Source organism: Sebastes umbrosus, chromosome 4 (assembly GCF_015220745.1).
Source record: "Sebastes umbrosus isolate fSebUmb1 chromosome 4, fSebUmb1.pri, whole genome shotgun sequence".
Taxonomy (NCBI): Eukaryota; Metazoa; Chordata; class Actinopteri; order Perciformes; family Sebastidae; genus Sebastes; species Sebastes umbrosus.
The window spans coordinates 4067076-4089738 of record NC_051272.1 but is presented as its reverse complement, the minus strand read 5'-3'; the positions used below and the strand labels follow the sequence as shown (position 1 = coordinate 4089738).

Genomic DNA, 22663 nt, shown 5'->3' with positions numbered 1-22663 from the left:
GGCAGCATCCCTGGTGACAATGCTCCACGCCTCAGTCCAACACTGTCTCTAAATGCTTAACCCTAACCTTCATCGGGCAGGAATGTGTATCCCCATTCTCTTCATCTGGCTCCCCCAGATAGTACAAGCCTTACCTTAACTAACCACTGACCTGTCCAGATCACTTACCAGTTAGGTTTGTAGCTTTTTACTGTACTGGTTTGAGACATTTCCTATTCTAACAACTCCCTCTCTGTTTTCCTACAGATCTCCCCTGTAGTCCTAGAGGTCATGGATGAGCAGACAGGCTCTCCTGGAGCCAATACCGAAAACAACAGCCAGAGAAATGGAGATGAGGTAGGAGCTGAACACACAGATATCAAATGACATATCTTTTCAGTTTTTCCAATTCAACCGCCCCAGAATGTCCTGCCAGTGTATATCACGGGGGGATTGCTACCTGAACCATCAAAACATATCTGTTTTTGTTATCTTTGCAGAAGCCCCGACGTGGCAGCTGGACCAAGGGGAGGAAGAGGAAGAAGCCAATGAAGGACAGCAACGCGCCCAAGGCCCCGCTAACGGGCTACGTTCGCTTCATGAACGACAGACGGGAGCAGCTCCGGGCAGAGAGGCCAGACGTGCCCTTTCCAGAGATTACGAGGATGCTGGGCAACGAGTGGAGCAAGCTGCCCCCCGAGGACAAGCAGGTCAGTGAAGAAGGTCCAGACAGGATTACACATTGAGCAAACAACTGTGAGGAGTCATCTGTGAACGTTCTGTCTTTCTTTCCTTTCCAGTTTGTATGTCACTCCGTTTAAGATGACCTACAAAAAGCACAAGTATTCATACAGATTAGTGCAAGGGATGTACCGATCCAATCTGAAAGATCGGTATCAGGGTCGATCAAGGGATTTTTAACTGATCAGTATTGGCTATATATTGAGCTATATTGAGCCTGATCCGACCCTTTGTTTTACGTCAGCTATAACACAGGTGTTTTTACTTGTGAAGATTTCATGCACAGCAATGCAACGAGTGCAGGCCGCGTCAACTCCGTGAGCTCCGTGTGTGTGGGCAGGGGCTGAGCTCCGACTCGTGGCGAAACACCATAAACGACTGCAAAACTCACGTGTTTCATTTCAGCTCTTTCTCTTAATATTCTAATGGAAACTTAAACAACTTCCTCCTTGTGTGAAGGAGCTACGTAACATCCGGTTGTAAATTCCGTCACGGAGGACAGCAAAAATGTAGAATATTTGAACGCCGTTCAAATTTGACCGTCCTGCTCTCGTCCACTGACATGATATCCGGTTTGCCGTCTACCGTCTGTCTGATTACATGTGAATGCAGCATTAAGTGTGCAATGTGCAGCTGTATTTTAGAGGAAAATAGAAGTATTGGATCGGGATTGGGGGCAAATAAAACTTCATCAGGACACCCCTAATTGGTGCGACAATAGGGAACAACTAGGGCGATCCAGGTTTTGAGAAAGCAGTATAAGAAAATAAACAGGCCGGAGCAGCCAGCAGCTAAATCTATTCATTTTTTTGATTAACAAGGTGGTGGATTTTTAATTGCCATTACTTTTGGCTTTAAGTAATTGCACCAACGGTGCCCCAAAGGACAGGACTGAAATATTCATCTGCAACATGCCAACACTTCGACTATCCCCAGCCAGACACATTTAACACTCTCAAACCAGCAGAGACTTTCATCTAATTCTTCCCTGTGCACAAAAAGAGTGTCGGAACAAAAGGCCTTGAGTTGGGTCCGTGATGGTGTCGGTGCTTTGGAGCTGACAAAACACTGACTTACACATGAGCGTGTTTGGTAGATTGACATGCTTTCACAGATTGTCTCGCCATAGTCGATGGCATCTTGTGTCCTAGATACGCCCTCAACTGTGATGCAAGAATACCAGAAAGAGATTACAAAGGAGAAAGTTGCTTTCTTGTAGTGATAGGACCATGATTACAGACATGTTCGGGCAGATTTTCCATAACAATTTGTTATTCCGCTGTAAAGATATGAGCGATACCGCTGTGCTTCAACCAGGGAAAACTTGGATGGCCTTTTCAGAATATGGCAGCACATGGATCAACAAGATGATAAATCAGTTTAGTTCTGTAATTAACATTTTTTGAACTGTGTATTTAACACAATGCCAGCATCAATGCTTCATGTTTCATTTAACACAATTCCTCAGCTTTGTCTATCAGCAAGCAAAAGCCCTCATGCGTAGCTGCTATTAGTCAGAGTTGGAACTTGCAGTTCTTCTTGCCTTTCTTTCCAGAGAAGATTTGAGAAATCTGGACATGTTTTGTTTTTAAATCCAAAGGTGGGATAGAGCCCGGAGAGCTTTGCTGCTGATTTGTATCACGTTGTTGAACCACGAGTTCAAAGCCTAGTCAGATATGCCAGTATCCTGGGACAAGGTCTTTGCGTGAAGATGGTTTATTAATATTTCCTCTAATTCCCAAACTAATATTACAAGATACTTTTTTCGTTACAAGCCTTGATTGAATGTAGGTTATTAATATTGGAAATTACTGATTTTTGTCTTTTTAAAGGAACTAATCCTGATTAGAAATAATTACTTCGACTCATCGTGCCATCTCACCCACAATCCTCCTCCCTCCTCATTCACCAAATCTCATTTTCCTTTTTTTTTTGAGTCTTCTCACCTTTCTTTCCTTCTTCTTTCTGCAGCGATACTTGGATGAGGCGGAGCGAGATAAGGAGCGCTACATGCGGGAGCTGGAGAAGTACCAGAAGACAGAAGCCTACAAACATTTCACCAGGAAGGTCCAAGAGAAGCAGAAGGGCAAGCGGCACAGGGGAGGTGAGATCTGGTTAGAGAGCAGCAGGGTGACAAGTTGGCCTCAACCACTGAAAGTAGCTCGTCATCGTGGCAGTTAGCCCACCTTCATTCTGAGGCACGGCAGTTTGAACAGCAGTTGGCAAGTCAAATACTTAATATGTCTGGTGACATTTGGATAAATCATGTATTATGTTTGGTAGACAATTCCTGCCCAGACAGATTGACTAACGTGAATACAATGCAGTAAGCAGTCAGTTGCATTATGGGGTTGTGTGTCTGTTTTCCTTTTAAGATTAATGTTCAGAAATGGATGAATATAGGAGTTAGTGTTGGGTACTGTTCACATTTAAACCGATACTGGTTCTGGTACCTGGAATTCAGTAACAGTACCCAACGGTACTTTTTTTCAGTACTTTACTCTCTCTGTAATAAAAAATAAATAATTTCTAGGGCTGTCAAAGTTAACGTGATAACGCGTTAGCGCAAATTTGTTTTAATTTCTTTAACACAATCAATAGTTCGGAGGTTGTAGCGGGCTCAGTTTTAAAGCTAGAGTGAATATACTGGCATCATAGGAAACTAGAAAACCTGTCATATGTCATACCAGTTTGTCGCTAAGGAGGTTAAATAACGCTCCAAATTTAGGCTACATTTTGGCGAGGAAAAACTGACATGGCCATTTTCAAAGGGGTCCCTTGACCTCTGACCTCCAGATATGTGAATGTAAATGGGTTCTATGGGTACCGACGAGTCGAGATGTAATTATCCACCCTTTTAAGGTACATTTTTAACAGATTAAAAAAATTTGCGATTAATCATGGACAATCATGCGATTAATCACGAATGCATCTCTCCCAGATGTGCTCTCAGGTACCGAAATTTGGCACCGATTGATTTTACGTGAATCGGTACTCAGTAGTACAGATGTAATTCGGTCCGTACCCTTAAAGGTACTGACTTTGGTACCCAACCCTAATAGGAATTGGAATTTTAAATCTCTGGACTGGTTTGCAGATTCTGGTTTTGACCATAAAGATGCCTTTGAGCAAGGCACCAAACCACTAAATGATCTTGTGAAGTTGCTTTAACGTAGAAAACGTTGGTCTTGTTGGGAAACTCCTTGAAATGCATTGCTGCTTAAACTTGAAACTGGATGCCGGTGTATATAAAAAAAGAAATAAGTCTGACAAGGCTAGGAAATAATTTCCCACCCTAAATTTCTTTGCAGTGTTTTATTACATCATTTGAATATATTCCATTATTTGGCGTTGGAACTCAAAACTCATTATTGTCTTTGCTCAGTCAATGGAAATGTGGCAAGGAAAAGGGATACTTTTTGAGTTCGCAGTAGTTCAGGTTATGAGTTATAGTTCAGCTCGAGGCCAAGAAGCCATTCCTGTTGCTCACACAACACATGGTCCACATTATGTCTTCCTGCTCTGTAACTGGATAAATCTCAGTTTGGATATCAAAAATGTTGATGACATAAACAGCTCTGCCATGGCAACAAAATGCTCTACTGAAGTAGATGCTCTGCCTCATTTCAGTTGATTCACAATATGGAGTGCAGAGATTGGATTTTAGTTTTTGGATCACTTTCATTCATTCTATCAGTTTACGATGTAGTTAAGGCACGCCGCGCCGGAGGAAACATGAATCATCTGCTGTGCTCTTTATTCTTTCCTTCCTTTCCAGATGTTGGGCACCAGGTAGCCAACGAGGCTCTTCACGAGGTCAGTAACTCTTTCCTGCCCTCTCACACTCACAATCACGTTCCTTAAAGGAACAGTATGCAGCATTTAGGGGGATTTATTGGCAGAAATGGAATATAATATTAATAAGTATGTTTTCTTTAGTGTGTAATCACCTGAAAATAAGAATTGCAGTGTTTTTGTTACCTTAAAAATGAGCTGTTTATAATCTACATACTCTTCATATCTCTTCACTGAGCTGGTCGCCATGTTTCTGCAGTAGCCCGAAGCGGACAAACTAAAACACTCTTCTAGATAGGGACATTCGCATTTTCACGTCGGTCACTATAGTTCTCCTACACGCTTGGCAAAGAGGAGAAGTTTCAGTTGGTTGAAATCTGCAACCTCACCTCTAGATCCCACCAGATCCTACACACTGCACCTTTTAAGAAGTAAATATCATATTTAACTAAGTGATGACATCCTCTTCTAACTATCTAATACATAATAATAAACATTGTATTTGCTCCACAATTACTGTCCAGGCAAAGAAAGCACAAAATCTCTCACACAGATTCATATGGTTGGAGCAGAAATATAGCAACACATACTGAACACATAATTAGTTCAATTGAGTATCCTCAAAATATCTGTGAAAATGCTAAATCAACATGAATTGCAAAGGTGGGATTTAACTTAAAAACAAAAATTTCTCCAAAACTCAATAAGTGAATCTTTGCAAAAATGTCACTAGTTTCACTCGCTGTAGGGACGCACTGATACCGGGTCGGATATCGGGCTGATACTGACCCAGATAGCTGGATCGGGTATCGGTGACAATGGGGCGATTCAATTAAATTCTATGTTTATATACTTTATACATTATATGCTGGAATTTTAATTGCTGTTTAAGTTTTGTCCAAACTGCATTAAATAGGTTTGCTCTTGAGTTGTAATTCCTGCTAATTTTGAAGATTTATTACCAAGTTACTGGTGTACGATTTATTATTATAATAGATGTAAGTTTAGAGAATTGTCATTTACTATGTATTTATTTGTTACATTTTGTTTTACAAAGTTAGGAAAGCAATGTTTAAGTCAAGCCTGGTGTTGTCTTACACATAAAAGAATGATCCCAGTCACTTCCACACAGTAAGGCATACAGCTTATTAACTAAACACTGGCATAGGACCGGTACTCGGTATCGGCCGATACCCAAAGCCCAGGTATCGGTATCGGGACTGAAAAAGTCCGATCATTGCTTCATTGTAAGATTGGTTCACGGTTATTTTATTTTTTTTTTTGCTATTTTTCTCACCAAGGAACCTAAATCTGTTGTGTTTGCCCTCCTCTTGCTCTACCCATTAAGTGCTTATTGTTGCATCGCTAAAGCCGGTTTAATCCGCTTTGGTGCTGTGTTTGTATTCGCAATCCAAACACTTGACTTCTACTGAGTGTGTAATTCATTTTTATTAATTTCTGCATGTAATTAAGAGCTCTCCGTTGTGAGTCTTGTAGCATACTCCTGAAGGGTTATGGTCAAGGTGACTTTATCGGAAACAGCGTTCCTGTGGGAATCCCAGTGGTTTCCCCTCCAGATTTTCAGCATGAATTTCATTGTGTTAAGAAATGAGGAAGGATGATGCATTCATTCAGAGGAAGGAGGAAGCAAGTGAAACCTGTGCTGCTGTTGTAAAACACATTGTTTTATTGCAAAACCATTTCAGGGCCTTTGATATCTTAGCAGCGCCGTTGATGAAATTACTTCCCCTTCCTCATTTCTTAAACTGCATCACTGTATTTCCCCTGTGGCCAGGTATGAAATCAATTACCCACCCACCTGCAGCCCAGCTAGATAAATGACCAGCTCTCGCTGCCAAATGTCTCCACTGTTCAGCTTATCTCGTCCTCTCTTACTGTCTCTGGCTATCAACAGAAGGATGGAGAAGGGAAGGACAGAACTGTGTTTGACATACCAATCTTCACAGAGGAGTTCCTCAACCACAGCAAAGGTAAAGAGCTTGAACACAGCCAGCTGTCTTGTCGAGAAATACTTTGTGTGTTGTGACTTTTTTTAAAAACATCCATTTGTCTAAGTGTTTCTAAACAGAGCAATCTCCGCTACCTCAAGAGAACTTATAGTGCTGCGTCGTCCCAGAATAGTTCCACCGATCTCTGGGATGCCCAAAACTTTTAAAAGAACACACACACACGCTCTGAGAAAATAAAAAATGAATGATAGCACCAACTGCTGTCTCGTCTCTCCTCTTATCTACCATCGTTTCCCTTTCTCTGCGTATTCCCCCAACAGCACGTGAAGCCGAGATGCGGCAGCTGCGCAAGACCAACATGGAGTACGAGGAGCGCAACGCAGCGCTGCAGAAGCACGTGGAGAGCATGCGCGGGGCGGTGGAGAGGCTGGAGGGCGACGTGATGCAAGAGAGGGGACGCAACGGGCTCCTGCACCAACACCTGGAGACCCTGCGCCAGGCGCTCACCTCCAGCTTCTCCTCCGTACCTCTGCCAGGTGAGAACCAATAGCACTGTATTCAGCCGTAATCACGGTTCCAAACATGCAACAGTAAAGTCTTAGTCTTAGAATTTTTCCAGCAGTTTTCACTGGTTGAGATATGAGTAATCATTATTCCACTTGCATCCATTTTAACTAAGAGAAATATTTTTTTTTCCCACTTATTAACTTATTAGTTTTCACATTTTATACAAAAACATTTTCTATACCTAGCTACAGGAACACATTTTTCATCTTTTTTTGTTAAGGAAATAAACAGACAAACAAAATCAAGTATAATAAGATAATCTCCATGTTAGAATAATAATAATAATGATAATAATAAAAATAAGAAGAAGAAGAAGAATACAAAATAAGAATAAAAATAAACAGACATGGTGTGTGTTTGTATGAGTGCGTGGCGGTTTAGTGTAAACAAATTCTATAGCAAATGATGAAAACAAACCATAGTACAATATCACAGCTGCTCAAGCACATATGTAATACAAGTTTTCCATACGTTGCTAAAATGATCCATAGGTCCTCGTAGAGCAAATCTTATCTTTTCTCTCGTCAAAAATTGTAGTGTATCTCTGATCCAATGTTTAAAGGTACTGTTTGTAACTTCTGAGACGTATAAATCGGGTCGGTTTCTCATGCGTGTTCGCGTGTGGCTACGCTGTTCCAACACAAAGCACCAAAACCGCAAAGTTACATCTGGTGAAGCCCGTCTTGCAAAACAGTGTCAACTCTTTCTGCTCCAGCCCCCCGACCCCCCGCAGCCAGAAGACACAGAGGAGACCGTAGCTTTGGTCTCCAGGGCCGGAGTCTCTGCTGTACTCTGCTCCTCTGTCTGACTGCTTTTCTTCACTCACACATCGCGCTCGTTCTCACAGTATCAGCATTGCTTCATGAAGAGACTTTCGTCTGGTCAGCTAACATTACTGCCAAGCAGGTGAAATATAGAGTGATATTGTGCTTTTAGCTGACGTTTGTCGCCTAATTGTTTAGACCGATGCTCGTTCATGTCTATGTAGAGCGAGCACAAGCGCGAGCAACAGGACGCTGATTTTCGTTGACTTAACGGCCACAGGTGTCGCTGTTAACAAGCAATATCTGATTCTTACATAGAGTTCCTTTAAAGGAGGGAGGGGGGGGCTGCTTCCAAATGAGGAAGATGAGTCTTCTGGCTAAAAGAGTGACATAAGCGATGCAACCAGAACGTATGAGCTGGTGTTGCAGATGAATATTTACATCTATTACAAGAATCAGAATCAGCCGATGGATACATCTTTTAGATTGTAGACAGATGAAGTCTGTGTGCCACCTTGAATCGTATCAGGCCAGACACATATTGAAGAGGAGTGTATTTTTGAAAATATATGCTATGCTGTCTGCATAGACGTTTTATATACATAATATAGTGCAAAAGAGAAATTCTCTAGATAGAATTATCTTCTTTTGTTTCATTAAAAAGAAGATGAATGACTCAACACTACACTAGATGACTTATTAAGTCGAGCATTTCTGCAGCATCCTAAATTTGTCAGATATCTGCTGATATAGAGTTGTTGTCTCATCTATTACGACAGTGTGGATCATTAGTTTTGTGAATCTTGGACAATATACGCCTTTTATTCATCAACATTCTGCTGTGTGTGGGAAAATAAACTGAAATTGCTTTGCCTTTATATGTGAAAGAGTCGAATATGGCCCTCGGGCTCGCTGATATTGATCCATGCACATTATAACCAGTATTAACTTGATATCCCATACCAGTCGCAAACACAAATACTCTAGTAAACTGTTAGTTCCAGAGTCAGAGTTTAAGCTGAAGAGATATGAATAATAACGTAGGCGTGTTGGTACACTCACTGTGTTTACTGCGCTTTGAACTCCCAACGTGTCTCCCGGAGAGATGCATGTTTAGACAGATTGTACACAGTGGGACCTCTCGCTGTTCTTTTATTGACTGGCCGTGTCAGTCGGGCCGTGGGCCCTTCTTCACTTTAACCTGTTCATTATTTACATTTAAGGAATGCGGTCCTACTTTGTTCACACTTGTTTTATGCACACATACAGAACCCGTGCTGAGCTCAACACCCACAGGTCTTCTCTTGCAATTTTCCTCCACACCTATTTGAGTTTCTTGCTCACACAGCAGAGACACACAGACTCTGCAAACAGCACAAATTGACACCACTGGAAGTATTTCATAAGAGCTTGACGACGAAAGATGATTGCAATATCCACTCAGACGTGGCCCTCAGGGAAGCTCTGTGGCACGTGCGGTTTAGGCGAAAATGTCAATAAATTAATAACCGCTAACATCAAAGCTTCTTCTGAGTATGAGCATGTTTACCTCTGATTTGATTGGTTCTTTCGGTAATTGCGCCATTTCCATTAATCAGCTTACTTTAATTGTCAACTTGAGACGCCAGACCTTGCACCTACTCAAGATTAGATATGTTCATATTTCTGGATTACATTTTTATACACCCCACGACAATGTAGTTGGGGGTATATAGCGTTCCGCGTGTCCGTCCGTCCTTCCGTCCGTTCGCGTGTCACACTTTCGTTTCCGAAGCAGAACTCGGAGACTATTTAATCCTGTTTTGCACCTCTCGTAGTCTCGATGGATTCGGTAACATTGTTTTGACGCACATTTGAACTGTGACAGCTGATTGCTCTTTCCTGCTGTCAGCCAGACTCTTTGACCCAGTCATGGGACATCCTGTGATGTTGCTTGCAGCAAAGGAATCAGTAGTGACGTCCATAGCTGTAAACACAAAGGCTGATTATACGTTTTCATAGAATATGTGGGCTGTAATTAGAAATACATTACACCTCACGATGTGTACAAATTAAGGCAAGATATCCGTTGCAACCTAATGTTGTTTCTGCCCCCATTTGAGACACATTACGTAGCAAATATAATTGAACAATTTAAAAGTTTGTGTTGTCCTGAACAGCTTTCACCTTAAAAACAACCACAAGTACTTAAAGAGTAACCATGTTTTTGTGTCTAAGTGACTGATAGGGACAACAATTTTGTGTGAGCAGCGTCAATGTAATGTTACGTCCACTAAAAGTGCTTGTTTTTGCCACTGACCGACTCAGACTGTTATTATAAGTATCTGACAACATTATGGAGAGGACCCTACAAAGAAATAAAACGTTTTTCTTACTTTTGACTTGATCTTGGTTTGTTATTGTGTCCAAGTCCCGCTCAAGGAGAAGTCTCGTTGTGAAATCTGAATATCCGTATATACTCTGGCTCAGATACGGGCGGCCATCGAATTCAAAGACCTCGTCCACATTGTGGAAATCATCTAAATATTCAGCCATGACATTGAAAATCTTTTAAGTAACACTAAGCTACGCTTTCTGTACTCCCAACACAACAAACTCTGCCCGGCTGTTACTCAGGTTTCCACCATGGATGTATTCCACGTTTCCAGTTGTATTCCAGCTGTTTTCCAGCAACACGTCACCTCGCCAGATTTCAGACTTCTCCTCAAGCGAGACTCTTTCCATCATCAGAGCCCATGGGAAAATAAGGTCCACCGAAGTTAAGCCATTTTTTAGGTACTGACATCACATACTTGTTGTCCCGCAGCCAGTGGAGAGACGCCCACTCTCGACAGCATCGACTCCTACATGAAGAAGCTCCACAGCATCATCGTCAGCAGCCCCCAAGAACACGAGAGTCTCATCAACACTGTGAGAGACGTGGTCAACCGCTTGGACAGGTAAGAGTTGATTCCTTTGGCTGTTTGTTTTGATGACTTCAGTAGAATTTAGAGTTGCAACTGATGACTTTAATGATTAATCTAATGACTTATTTATTTTTGATTAATTGTCTTGCCGATAAAATTCCTTTTCTCAGTCTGACCAACATAAATCAATTAGTCTAATAGACGGACCGCTTCACCTCAAGGTCCATTTATTAGCTGTTTTAGATTCTTTTTTTAATTCTTTCAGCAGTGTTAGATTTAGTTCTGTTTCAGCTGTGAATGAATAATGAGCGTGTCTTCTGCTGTCATGCTTTTGCCCCAGATAATTGGACCAAGTCGCTCTGATTTGATGGATTGAGATTCACAGCGACGTTCAGTAGAGAGGCTGCTTCCTGTCGGTCTGTCATCCCAATTGTTTCTGAAAACATCTTTTATTACTCTGCTAAGGAGATGTAGCGTCTCTTATTTATTTATTATTGTTTTACATTCTCTGTTCACACTTTAACATAGCTGTAGTTTGTTTTATACAATAATCAAATGTTAGGACATGAAACGGTTTTGTGTCACTCGTTGCTTCTGTTGTCTTCTCTGTCCTTTTATAGCAAAATGCCTCCATATCTAAAGCATTATCAAACATGTTCTGATCAAAGAAAAAATGTGTCAGTGGGTTTGTATTTACCACACATCCAAGAAATACTGTTGAGCAGCTTTTTTCCTTTTTCTTACTCTGTTGAAGAAAAACATGTGCCATTTATTTTGTTTCCTGTGTGAAAAAAAAGTGTTTGTGTTTTCAATAAACGTATTTACATTTGAGCGGTGGGTTTGTTTGGATAAGTTCATGACGTGCTGGGAATATGTTTGCACTGGAATGAAAATCAAAGTTAGATACACTTGGTACCACTTGGACTAGATTTCTTGTTTCATCTTCTTCAGAAAGTCTCCCTCAAAGTTTCTCATAAGTTTATATAAAAGTGTCAAGTGTTGAAAAAGATCTCTTTTTGATGGCGTGTCTAAAATTTGCAATATAAATATCAAAGCGGCTAGTTTTAAGTATTTGCCAAACTAAATGCTGCATTTCCAATTTGTGATTTGTCACACTAGGAAGAATTCTTGCCTTTCAACAGCCTAGTTTTGAAGTCTACTGTATCAAAAAGAACTACGACGCTAATCTGCTGTAATGCGTCACTGTATGGAATTGTGCTTGGTCAGCGCCAAAGCTTATTACTTACAGCAGATTTGGAGTCAAAAAGATTTGGATTGGTTTTGAGCAGCTCTGCTGTAATTTACCGCAATCTGGAGAAAGAGACACAAATGACTTTGCACTCTGCGGCTCACTCACAGCCACTGAGCTGCTCGCAGCTTTGGGAAACAATAACCTACTGTATCATGTTTGAGGATTTTCCCACTCATAGCCTTGAATGAGGAACTAAACGGCCCCGTAGATGACTGCCATAAATCCTTTTTAGTAGAATTACGTTATGATTTGCTTGGAAATTTAAAATGAATGTTCCTATTTGTCTGATCAGGAGCTGTCCGAGTATCAAGCTGCTAACGTAATACTGTATTTCTTTTTGACTTGACATTACGAGCCTTTCCTGTTTCCATGCGCGTATGCCTATTTCCTCTTTGCCAGCTGACACTTCCTGTCCACAATGGCTGCATGTGTCGCAGCGTTCTGTCCGACAATGTCCCTAACAGATGTTCTGTTCCCACAGGGGAGAGTGTGTCGGGTTCTACGGCGAGTTAATTATACACAATGGCTGACTGCTATGATGCTGATTATATGTGTCGACATTGGGCGAATCCATGTTTCTGTTTTACAATACATGTGTGTTGTAAAGGACCAGCTCCTCAGAGCAACGTGATGCAGTTTGGAGGGGACTTTGGTAATTTACAGGGTGTTATGAAAGTTTGAAATTTAACAACCTGGAAGCTGTTCGAATGCCAGCTTGTTTTGGTAGTAGTATAAGTTTTATTGTCAAAGGTAAAAAAAAAAATGTTCACCATGTTAGTTTGGTGTGTTAGCCTGCTGACATTTGCAGTAGCGGCTGTGGTTCGATCCCCGGTTCCTCCAGTCCACATCTCGAAGAGCAAGACACTTAACCCCACTTAACCGAAGGCTGCGTGTGCGAATGAGTGTTTAGATTAGATCCTGATGGGCAAAGTTAGCACCTTGCATGACAGCCTCTGCCATCATCAGTGTATGTATGAATGTGTGTGTGAATAGGTGAATGCTGACATGTAGGCCAATTACCAAATTAACAATAAACGCAAAATGATGGAATGTCACTAGGTTTGCAGGTATTTTGTCATAAACCGATGATGGGGCTAGATGAAATTTTGAGGGGTCACCAAAGTAATTATACTTCATCCTGATGGGGACATGAATGTGTGTACCAGTTTTTGTGATAATCCAGAAAAGTCAGAGAATCGGCAAAGTAATTATAATTCATCCTCCGGGGACCGTGGATGTCGGTACAAACTTTCATGGCAATTCATCCAATTGCTGTTGAGATAATTCAGTCTGGACGGCCGACATCGTCTTCCCTAAAGCCATGCTGCTGCTGCTTGGTTTAAAAATGCAAAATCTAAAGAAATCAAATGTGCTTTGGGACATAAACTACATCCAGTCGAGCTTCTGTGACCGCGGAGACACTCAGTACTTTATTAGAGTTGTTTACCTTTTAACTTCTGGGATCATCTCTCGCATGTTAACTGCTCGGTGTGTGCAGTCGGCCCCAAAGCTCATTTGTATAATGAGCTTAGCTACAGCTTTGATGTTGCCCCAAAGCTGCAAAAAACAACACGGAAACGGGGGAGGAGGGGGAGGAGGGGGAGGGGGAAGAGATGAATAGTGAAGAGTAATGACTCATACCTTGTTATAACATTTCACCTTTAGTTTATGTCCTGAAGTGGACCCGTTTCACCCAACTCCAAACCTGTCTCCATAAATCTGTTTTAAGAGCTGACAGGATTGTTGGAAACAGTGTGGCGGTGGTCCAGTCCCCTCATGATGTCCACCCAGTCTTTGTCCTCACAGAGAAAGACCCACTGAAATAAAAACAGCCCCTTCCTCCTCAGCGGGGGAGTCCATGTCTGCATCCTTGGCTGGCTTCCTGCCCCGTGGAGTGGCGGGTTGGCATTCAGGAGAGAGAGGAGCCAGCTCCAGCAAAGAGCCACAGATCCCGGACCAGCGGAGCGGAGGGAGTGACTCAGAGCAGAGAGGTTGAGTCAGGCGTCATGTGCTGAATTGGCACTCAATCTCTCAACGGTCTCAATGTCTAGAATGGTTTCTGTTTGCACATTCACATGCACTATTATGGTCAGAATGAGCTACCTTTTGTTAGTGTGCTCAGCAGTTGGCATGTGGCTTTGCCTTAATTTATGTGGGCCATTTATGGAAAAGCTTTTTTATCATCTGCATTGAGACACTGAAACAGGGATTGAGTTTTCTTTTTAAATGTTTTCTGATGGCACGAAATTCCCCTCTTATTTAATAAAGTCAATAAGTCAAATCAATAAAGTATTCAGTTCAGTGAGTCACTGCTGAAGGCCACTGTTGACCTCAGTTTCTAGGGTGGGATGTGACTATTCACTTTGACTCAGTAGCTTTTTAATACACTTTGGGTAGGATAATCTATTGTTCAACTCCTGTTTAGATGATTTCAAATAATTCATACTGTACAGGGCCGGCTTAAGGCATAGGCCATATAGGCGGTTACCTATAGCGCCACCTTCTGGGGGGCGGTGGTCACCATCTAAAAATAAATAAATAAATAAATAAAACCATTATGATGTCTGATGTGTGTTGCGGTTTTACGGGGCTAGGGTTAGGATTCTGAGGGGGTTGCACCCTAACCCTAGAGCGCCGCCATAGGCAGCACCGAATCCAATACTGTATCATCTGAAAGTTCCTCTTCAAACAGACCCGGGTTCAGTGGATTAGTTTTTTTTTATGAGTCTCAGTTGAGTTTCCCAACGGGACATTAAGGTCAGATATTACACAGCTGGAGAACAGCTTCCCTGCAGCTGGTGTCTTGGTTGTCATCTGTGGTTTGCTTAAAGATACTTAAAGCGGGGCAGACACTTGCTGCAACAAAGACCTTAACCCGTGTCTTCTGGTAGAAAGTCTCCCGAACGCTGCTTCAATGGCAGTTTCTCAACATGTCTGGAGGAAATGAGCTCTTACTGTATGAGAGTAACGGGGTTTGACAGGAGACAGATATCCCTCTAGTTCGAAGAAAAATGATTATGAGTTTCCTTGAAGGATAAATCAGAGCAAAGCATGTTGGTACGACAACGGGCAAAATATTCTATAATATGTAGAAACAGTGTGTGCGATGCAGAGTGATGAGGGACATGATGTTCTGCATGATTGTTCTTCAGATTGAGACTCTGTAACATCTGTCAGCTTCTCCTTATGGTGAAGACTTATTTGTCTTCTATTCCACCATCAGGGACAGTGTCCTTATTTTCAACTCTGATGCTAATGTGAGTCACTTCAAACTTCAATGTCTCTGTTCCAGTCGACCCTTACTCATACCGCCCTGTCTCTCTCTCTCTCACTTTCTCAGATTTTATAAGGTGGTATGTCTTGGATTAGCTATGCTGTATGTGACTTGCTTGCATTAACACCCTTTTAAAACATTGGTTGGACAGATTGTGATGCTAAAACTGTTTTTGACAACATTTCGGGCACAGATTCAACAAACAGCTTTGCTGCTATCAGCGGTTCAGCTCTGCTTAATTATTTAGAAATTTCATTTTCCTCAAAGTGTTGATTATTTCGAAAAAGGCTGTGACACATTTGATAATAAAATCAGTTTTCTTCATGGTAGCTATTGAGCAAAACAAAATTATATTGCATGCTCTCCAAGAAACTACTGCCTTATACATTTTGACCTTCCATTAAATTTCTTAAAATGATTTAGCCATACAGACAGAAATTTGTGAGGACATTGAAAATTATCATTATAGCTCGCAAGGAACACAAGCACTTTTGGAAACCCACTGTATGCAAATCATCACAAAATACTTGTAGTATTGATTATGCCAGAAAATGTGGAGCTAAAAATGTGTCTGACGAGACAATGGTGATGATTTGTCCTCATGATAAAATAGTCTATTTGATTCAAATTGTGCCTTGATATTTCTTTGTTTAGTTATTTTGACTTTACTAACAACTTCTATCCCCACTTAATACCCCTAAACTCTGGGGGAAGGGCTTTTTGGATTAACTGCCCTAGAATATAAAATGCAATAGACCAAATGGGGTTAGTTTTATTGTCTCCTCTATCTTCATCTCTTAATCATCTCTAAAAACAAACATGACAATCTCCTGCAGGTGAGGGATGCAGGCAATTTATACAAATCCCAGAGAGACATCTCAAAAGGATACAACAATACCCCTCTAACTCTTGTTTTTTTTTCAGCTAGAGAATGAGAGAATTACCCTTAAAAAGAGTAAAAGCGGAAAAAGCGAGTCATCCTTCCTCTTCCTTGCTCCATCATCTGCTCCATCTCACCCTGCCCTGGAAAATCCTTGACCTCAGTGCCCTGGACTGGGGCAGGGAGGAGGAGGAGGAGGAGGAGGAGGAGGAAACAATGTCTGGAATGTGTAAAAAAACTTGAGTCATTCCCACATGTCAACCTCCTGCTCAGCTCCTCCTCCTCTTCCCAAATGCATGCTGCTTTCAGGTTCTCTGCAAAAGCTGTGTTATCCAAGATAACGTTGTTAATATTGCTGCTGCCTGAAGCCTACAATCTATTGCTTGTTTTACTGGACTTTTATTTGGAAAAGACTCTCCAGTAAAGAAAATGTTAAAGCCTCCACTAACTGGGATTGCAAAGCAAAACTAAATGTGTGATTGATTACATAAACTGCTCGTATTCTCAAGATTATCCTCAGAGTAGAAGGGATAAAAGGTTATTTTACAGTCACGCCTGTGTTTTTTATATGAAGTCGGCTTTTAATTAGGATTAGAACATTTCCAACAGCACCTGAAGGCAGCAGGAGAGGAGGGGATTTCCTCTCCAGAAGTCATTTATCCCTTATGAGAAGGTCATGTCTGCTCTCAACGCTTTTCAATAAACTGTAACATGCACACACTCACTGTGGCTTTGTGCTGTGCTGCACATCTGTTTGCTTCCTCCTGATGTCAGCTGTCCTTTTCCATACAAACACGGTTTGAAATAATTAGAACTACTTGAAATCACTTTTACTTTGAAGTCTCATAAATTATCATCGGTGAAGGATGACACTAGAAACACTTCTGCTGCCTCATATGCATACCGTTTTTAAACAGTATTCTTAGGAATCCTCCTAATGGGATCTGTGGGTGAAGTCTGGTTCGGATGGATCATATGTGATTCATGTTGGTGTGGTTCCAAAGAAAAATAAACAAATCCTTTATTTATAGGAGTTCTGTCACTGTGTTCTATTATCCTATCTTCATTAGTTCTTGCTACAAGATACATTTTATCTAATTATATAATATCACTTTATACAGTTTGCTTTGCGATTGCGAGAGAAAAACAGGTATTTGTGGAACAGTTATTGAAACGACTGACTTATGTAGCCTATCTATGCTTAACCATAAGCACACTCTGCTTTACACTAAGTTTCAAATTCTAAAACACACTTTTTGCAAAAACAAATTACACACAGTTATCTACAAACCTACAAGCCTGTGTTTGTTGTTTGCGAAACACTGCCAGTAAAATACCTCACTCAGTTATTGATCCTGCACCCAGAATGCACTTGTAATATACAATTACAGTAACAGTTACTGTAAAAGTAAAATACGGTTATGGTAGTGTAAATTTGAATTATGGTAACTTCCGTAAAAACCTTTTGAAATGTCTAACAGTGTGGGCACAATCCTCTCATACTGGCACAGTACTTATATATATATATGCCGAGGAGAGGTGGATGGTTATTAAGCTAGCAAGTGGAATCACCAAGAAAGCTCTGTTACATATAGAAACATACAAAGAGCTGGACAAGCAACACAGAGGTTCAATTTCATTCTTTTTCTTTATTTTAGGTTAATTAACCTTTGTTAAAATTGCACGTACTTCACGTTGCAGCAAGGGTAAACAGCCCTCTTCATCCAGGACAGGAAACGTTTGAAGCCGTTCCTCTTCTTTTTCTTCTTCTTGTCTGAAAATCAATCAACATTAAACACCTCAACAATCCCCAGATTAAACGATAATATGGTATTCTCAACAATTTAGAAACAAGATCATTTCTTCTTACCAGCGTTGTCCAGGTGGATCCTGAGGGCTTCCACAAGAGTGGGAGCAAGTGGAGCAGGTTGGGGACTAAAAATATAAATGCACACAGAGTTAGTATATTTGTCCCGTTTTTGTCATGACAAAAAAAATCTGCTTAAATATGGCTCAGTTTCTCTCTTCTGCTGGAGGGGTGAGTGTTCAGAGAAAATAATCTTACCTTGTTTCACTGTCCACATCAGGAAACTCTTCCAGGTCTGAACTGGATGACAGCGAGGAACTGTTGAATCAAGACATACAATTAAATTACTTTCTTATTGATTAAAATGATCATTGTGCCAATCAATCAATTTCTCTCTTCTGTTGGAGGGATGAGTGCCATGTTCAGAGAAAATAATCTTACCATGATTCACTGTCCTCATCACACGTCCCGTCCAGGTAAATGTTGTTCTCGGGGGCTCCAGGCTGAACCATGTCGGTCCCGAATAGCAGTGAGATACTGTTGAATCGAGACATACAATTAAATGACGTTCTTATTGATTACACTAATCATTTTGCCAATTAATCCATGTCTCTCTTCAGTTGGAGGGATGAGTGCCATGTTCAGAGAAAATATTCTTACATTGCTTCACTGTCCTCATCAGAAAACTCTTCCAGGTCGGAACTGGATGACAGCGAGGAACTGTTGAATCAAGACATACAATTAAATGACATTCTCATTGATTACACTGATCATTATGCCAATCAATCAATTTCTCTCTTCCGTTAGAGGGATGAGTGCCATGTTCAGAGAATATAGTCTTACCGCGTTTCACTGTCCAGATCAGACGTCTTTTCCAGGTCAGTGCCGTTCTCGGGGGCTGCGAGCTGAACCATGTTGATCCCGGATGGCAGTGAGACACTGTTGAATCAAAACATACAATTAAATGACATTCTTATTGATTACACTAATAATTATGCCAATCAATCAATTTCTGTCTTCTGTTGGAGGGATGAGTGCAATGTTCAGAGATAAAAAAGAAAATAAACAATGTTGTACCTGTGCATGTTGTGCTCCATGAGGTCTTCTAGCTCTTTCACCTGGGGAGACATGAAATGTTAGCTGATATGTTCACATGGACTACCTAGCCAATATCAACAACAACAGTCATCACTACTACCCAGAAATATTAGAAAAACTTTAGTGTTGGAAGTGACAAAGATAAATTGATAAAAATGGTGATGAAATTGCATTTGAATTGAGGAAATTATCAAGTGATCTTATTAATTTAAAGCCGATTTAACTAAAACAGTCGTTATATGACGGAAACAGAGCCATGTTTCATAATTTTATGCGTCTTACATTCGTCAATCACCACACAAAATTGCCATTTATCGTTTAAGGAAAGTGGCCTCAAGGGTGGAAGTAACAAAAAATAATTGGAAGAAAATGGAAATGATGAAAATGCTTATGAATTAATAATGGAAGTGATGAAAATGTATGCGAATTGAAAAATAGAGATACAGATTTAAACGTAAACATTCTAAATGTGTCCCAGTTTATTCCTGTTTGCAGTGTATGTGAATGTCATCAGCTGACAGGAAGTACACATGGACCCAAGCTGTTGCCTAGCAACGCAATTCTGTTGCAATTTTGTTGCAATTTTGTTGCAATTCCGTCAAAACGGAGTGATTCAGACAGAGGGTAAATACAATTAAATATATTTAGGCCGACAGTATGAGCAAAATAAAGATTTTTTTTAACATTAAATCATGTAAACATGTTCTAGTAGAAACACAAAATACCAGTATGAACCTGAAAATGAGCATAATATGGAGCCTTTAAGTGAAGTTCAAGAATAGTTCCTCCAGTACAAGTATTGAGCGTGATATCTGTGCTGCCCATTCATGGTCTCGGACACTGTACCAGTCAGGCTCTTTGTGTGTAGTTTTGTATATAGTATGCAGTCCTGCCATTATTACCATAGCCATTACTACATACCCCACCACACCACATTATTTCAAAAGTCTATTTTGCACCCATGAAATCAAAATCAGTCATCAAAACAAACAGTGTCCTACCTCGTGACCGAGGTTGTTGTCGTTTTGGCCAATCTTCACAGCCATAGTCTTTTTAGTGCTTTGTTTCACACTCTTGACGACTTCTGCAAAGTTGCCTTCGCCCAGAAGTGTCTGGTCCTCATATTCTCTGGGGATTGGGAGCTGGTTCTCAGTTGAGCTGTCCATTGATGTAGTCATTTTCCCACAAACAGCTGGAAACTGAACCTGGAACAAAAGAGAATCATTTTTGATGTATTATGTTATGAGGACTGATTGAGCTCAGGTTGTTGAGACTTACTTTTTCAATATCAAGTTGTACAGACATGTACTGTATGTGCAGTAACCACGGTAACAATATTATTTTTAAATAAAAACAAAATGCAGTGAAGCACTAATGACTACCTTTTAGTGCAAATCTCATAACATGACAAAATATTCTTCTTGTTTGTCTTTATTACAAATGCAGACGTTGGCGTAAAGTCATATTTGAGATGGTCCCTTTGGAATATCTTACAAATATTCTACGTGCCAAAGTAGATCAGTTCTACAATATCTGGCAGCCTATCTGAATTATATTGGAGCTGATCTCTCTTCCATTATCTCACAAGAGGTCTCCTGAACATGAACTCATATGTCCTCTGACTTCCCGGCTTATGGACTATTTCCTATGACCCCCTAAATATATATATATATATATATATATTTTTATCTGAGCTGTATCTGAGCTGTATCTTATTTACTCATTTTACTAAATGTATCTTACTTAATTGTTATTCTATTAGGCAATGGTGCTAGAAATAGTACTTTTTATTTTATACACTTGAACTTGTTGTAATTTTGTTGTATTTTTGAGCAATCTCTGGCACAAGAATTTCCTTCGGGATTAATAAAGTTCTATCTTATCTTATCTTATCTTATCTTATCTTATCTTGTCTTATCCTACCAATGTTTGTTTGTTTGTTGTTGTTGCTTTTTTCATTATTCTTGTTGTTGTGTTTGTGAAAAATAAGAAAACCCAATAAACATATTATAAAAAAGCAAAAAACAAAAACAAATGCAGAACAACCAGTTTGACTTTATTTCCACATTTATAACATAACATATTATTTAAAAAAAATAAAAAAACAAAAACAAATGCAGAACAACCAGTTTGACTTTATTTCCACATTTATAACATAACATATTATAAAAAAAATAACTAAAAAAAACAAAAACAAATGCAGAACAACCAGTTTGACTCTATTTCCACATTTATAACATAAAATATAATAAAAAACAAAAAATAAAAACAAATGCAGGACAAACAGTTTGACTTCATTTCCACATTTATAACATAACATATTATAAAAAAACAAAAACAAATGCAGAACAACCAGTTTGACTTTATTTCCACATTTATAACATAAAATATTATCAAAAAAACAAAAAAAACAAAAAACAAAACAAATGCAGAACAACCAGTTTGACTCTATTTCCACATTTATAACATAAGATATAATAAAAAACAAAACAAACAAATGCAGGACAAACAGTTTGACTTTATTTCCACATTTATAACATAAAATATTATTAAAAAAAAACAAAAAAACAAAAAAACAAACAAATGCAGAACAACCAGTTTGACTCTATTTCCACATTTATAACATAACATATTATAAAAAAGCAAAAAAAATAACAAATGCAGAACAACCAGTGTGACTTTATTTCCACATTTCTAACAGACTCTTTTTTGGTGTTGCCTTGTAAATTGCGCGTTCACGCGGTTCTCCCGGCCTGCCCAGTCTCCCAGTGAGGCTCGCTCCCGCTGCAGGCTGGTGGAAAAAGCTGCAGCGGCTGTTAACCGGAGACACGCAGAGACGAGGGGAGAAATCACTGGACCTGGAGAGAGTTGAGAGCTACACACACCACTCGGGATTGTTTTTGCGTTATTCCTGCTGAGGACGACGTTGTCAAAACCGGGATTTACTGCTGCCAAGAAGAAGTGGGAGATAATCTGCGTGTGAGAGGTGAGCAAAAGGAAAAGTTCGCTATAAGGGTTCATTTCTTTTCTCTCCTTCAAATTGAAAGTGTCTCAGCCACAAGTCTCGTCAGTTTCCTTCAGCTGCCAAGTTCCAGTTTGTACAGCAGGCAGAGGAAGAATGTCGTGTCTCTTTATGAGTCAGCTCACCTCTCTGAGAGTTCACCTTAATGTAGATAAAGTGGATAAAGTAGTCCTCGTCCAGGGATGCGAACACAGCGGAAGAAGTTTGTAGCCATTTGTGACGTTCCACCGTGCACACTTCGTAATGTTGCAACATAATAACGAGCTGCTGCTGTCACAGCTTCACTGTACTCGGTTTGTTCACTTCATGCTGCTTGGGTTTGCTCTAAAGTTAGTTTAGTGTACACCTGGTTTGGAAAAGACCAACTTCTCAATGTTTACAGCGACCAAAACTGGGGGGTCGAGGATAGCACCACCACCAAGAGGCTTCTGGAGAGGGAACCAGTGGCTGAGATGGTTTCATTTGAGATATTTCACCGCCCTAAATGTTAATATATAGTAAGGAAATGAATATGGTTTACTGTAGCCAGCATTGTCACTCTGCGACCTGCAGAAGAACAGACATTCACTGCTGTGTACCAAGTTGTGTATGTGTTGCTGGAGGCTATG

The 22663-nt window shown here is 40.3% G+C and overlaps 2 protein-coding genes across 6 annotated transcripts in view; both read left to right on the top strand.

Moving 5' to 3' along the window:
- Positions 1-11553, top strand: part of hmg20a (high mobility group 20A) — a 14254-nt gene extending 2701 nt beyond the window's left edge. Inside the window, exons 2-9 of one of the 3 annotated variants that reach the window (XM_037768049.1) lie at positions 247-336; positions 480-689; positions 2692-2824; positions 4499-4536; positions 6434-6506; positions 6806-7021; positions 10623-10755; positions 11063-11553. In XM_037768049.1, coding sequence (XP_037623977.1) covers positions 271-336; positions 480-689; positions 2692-2824; positions 4499-4536; positions 6434-6506; positions 6806-7021; positions 10623-10755; positions 11063-11066 — 873 coding nt within the window. In that variant the 5' untranslated portion in view covers positions 247-270 and the 3' untranslated portion in view covers positions 11067-11553. Of the gene's footprint in view, positions 1-246; positions 337-479; positions 690-2691; positions 2825-4498; positions 4537-6430; positions 6507-6805; positions 7022-10622; positions 10760-11062 lie in introns of those variants that run through there. The other 2 variants (XM_037768047.1, XM_037768048.1) reach the window with 2 other exon arrangements.
- A 10282-nt stretch (positions 11554-21835) lies between these two features.
- Positions 21836-22663, top strand: part of peak1 (pseudopodium-enriched atypical kinase 1) — a 129120-nt gene continuing 128292 nt past the window's right edge. For all 3 annotated transcript variants that reach the window (XM_037766797.1, XM_037766794.1, XM_037766792.1), the window contains exon 1: positions 21836-22019. The gene's annotated coding sequence lies outside the window, so the exon portion shown is untranslated. The remainder of the gene's footprint in view (positions 22020-22663) is intronic.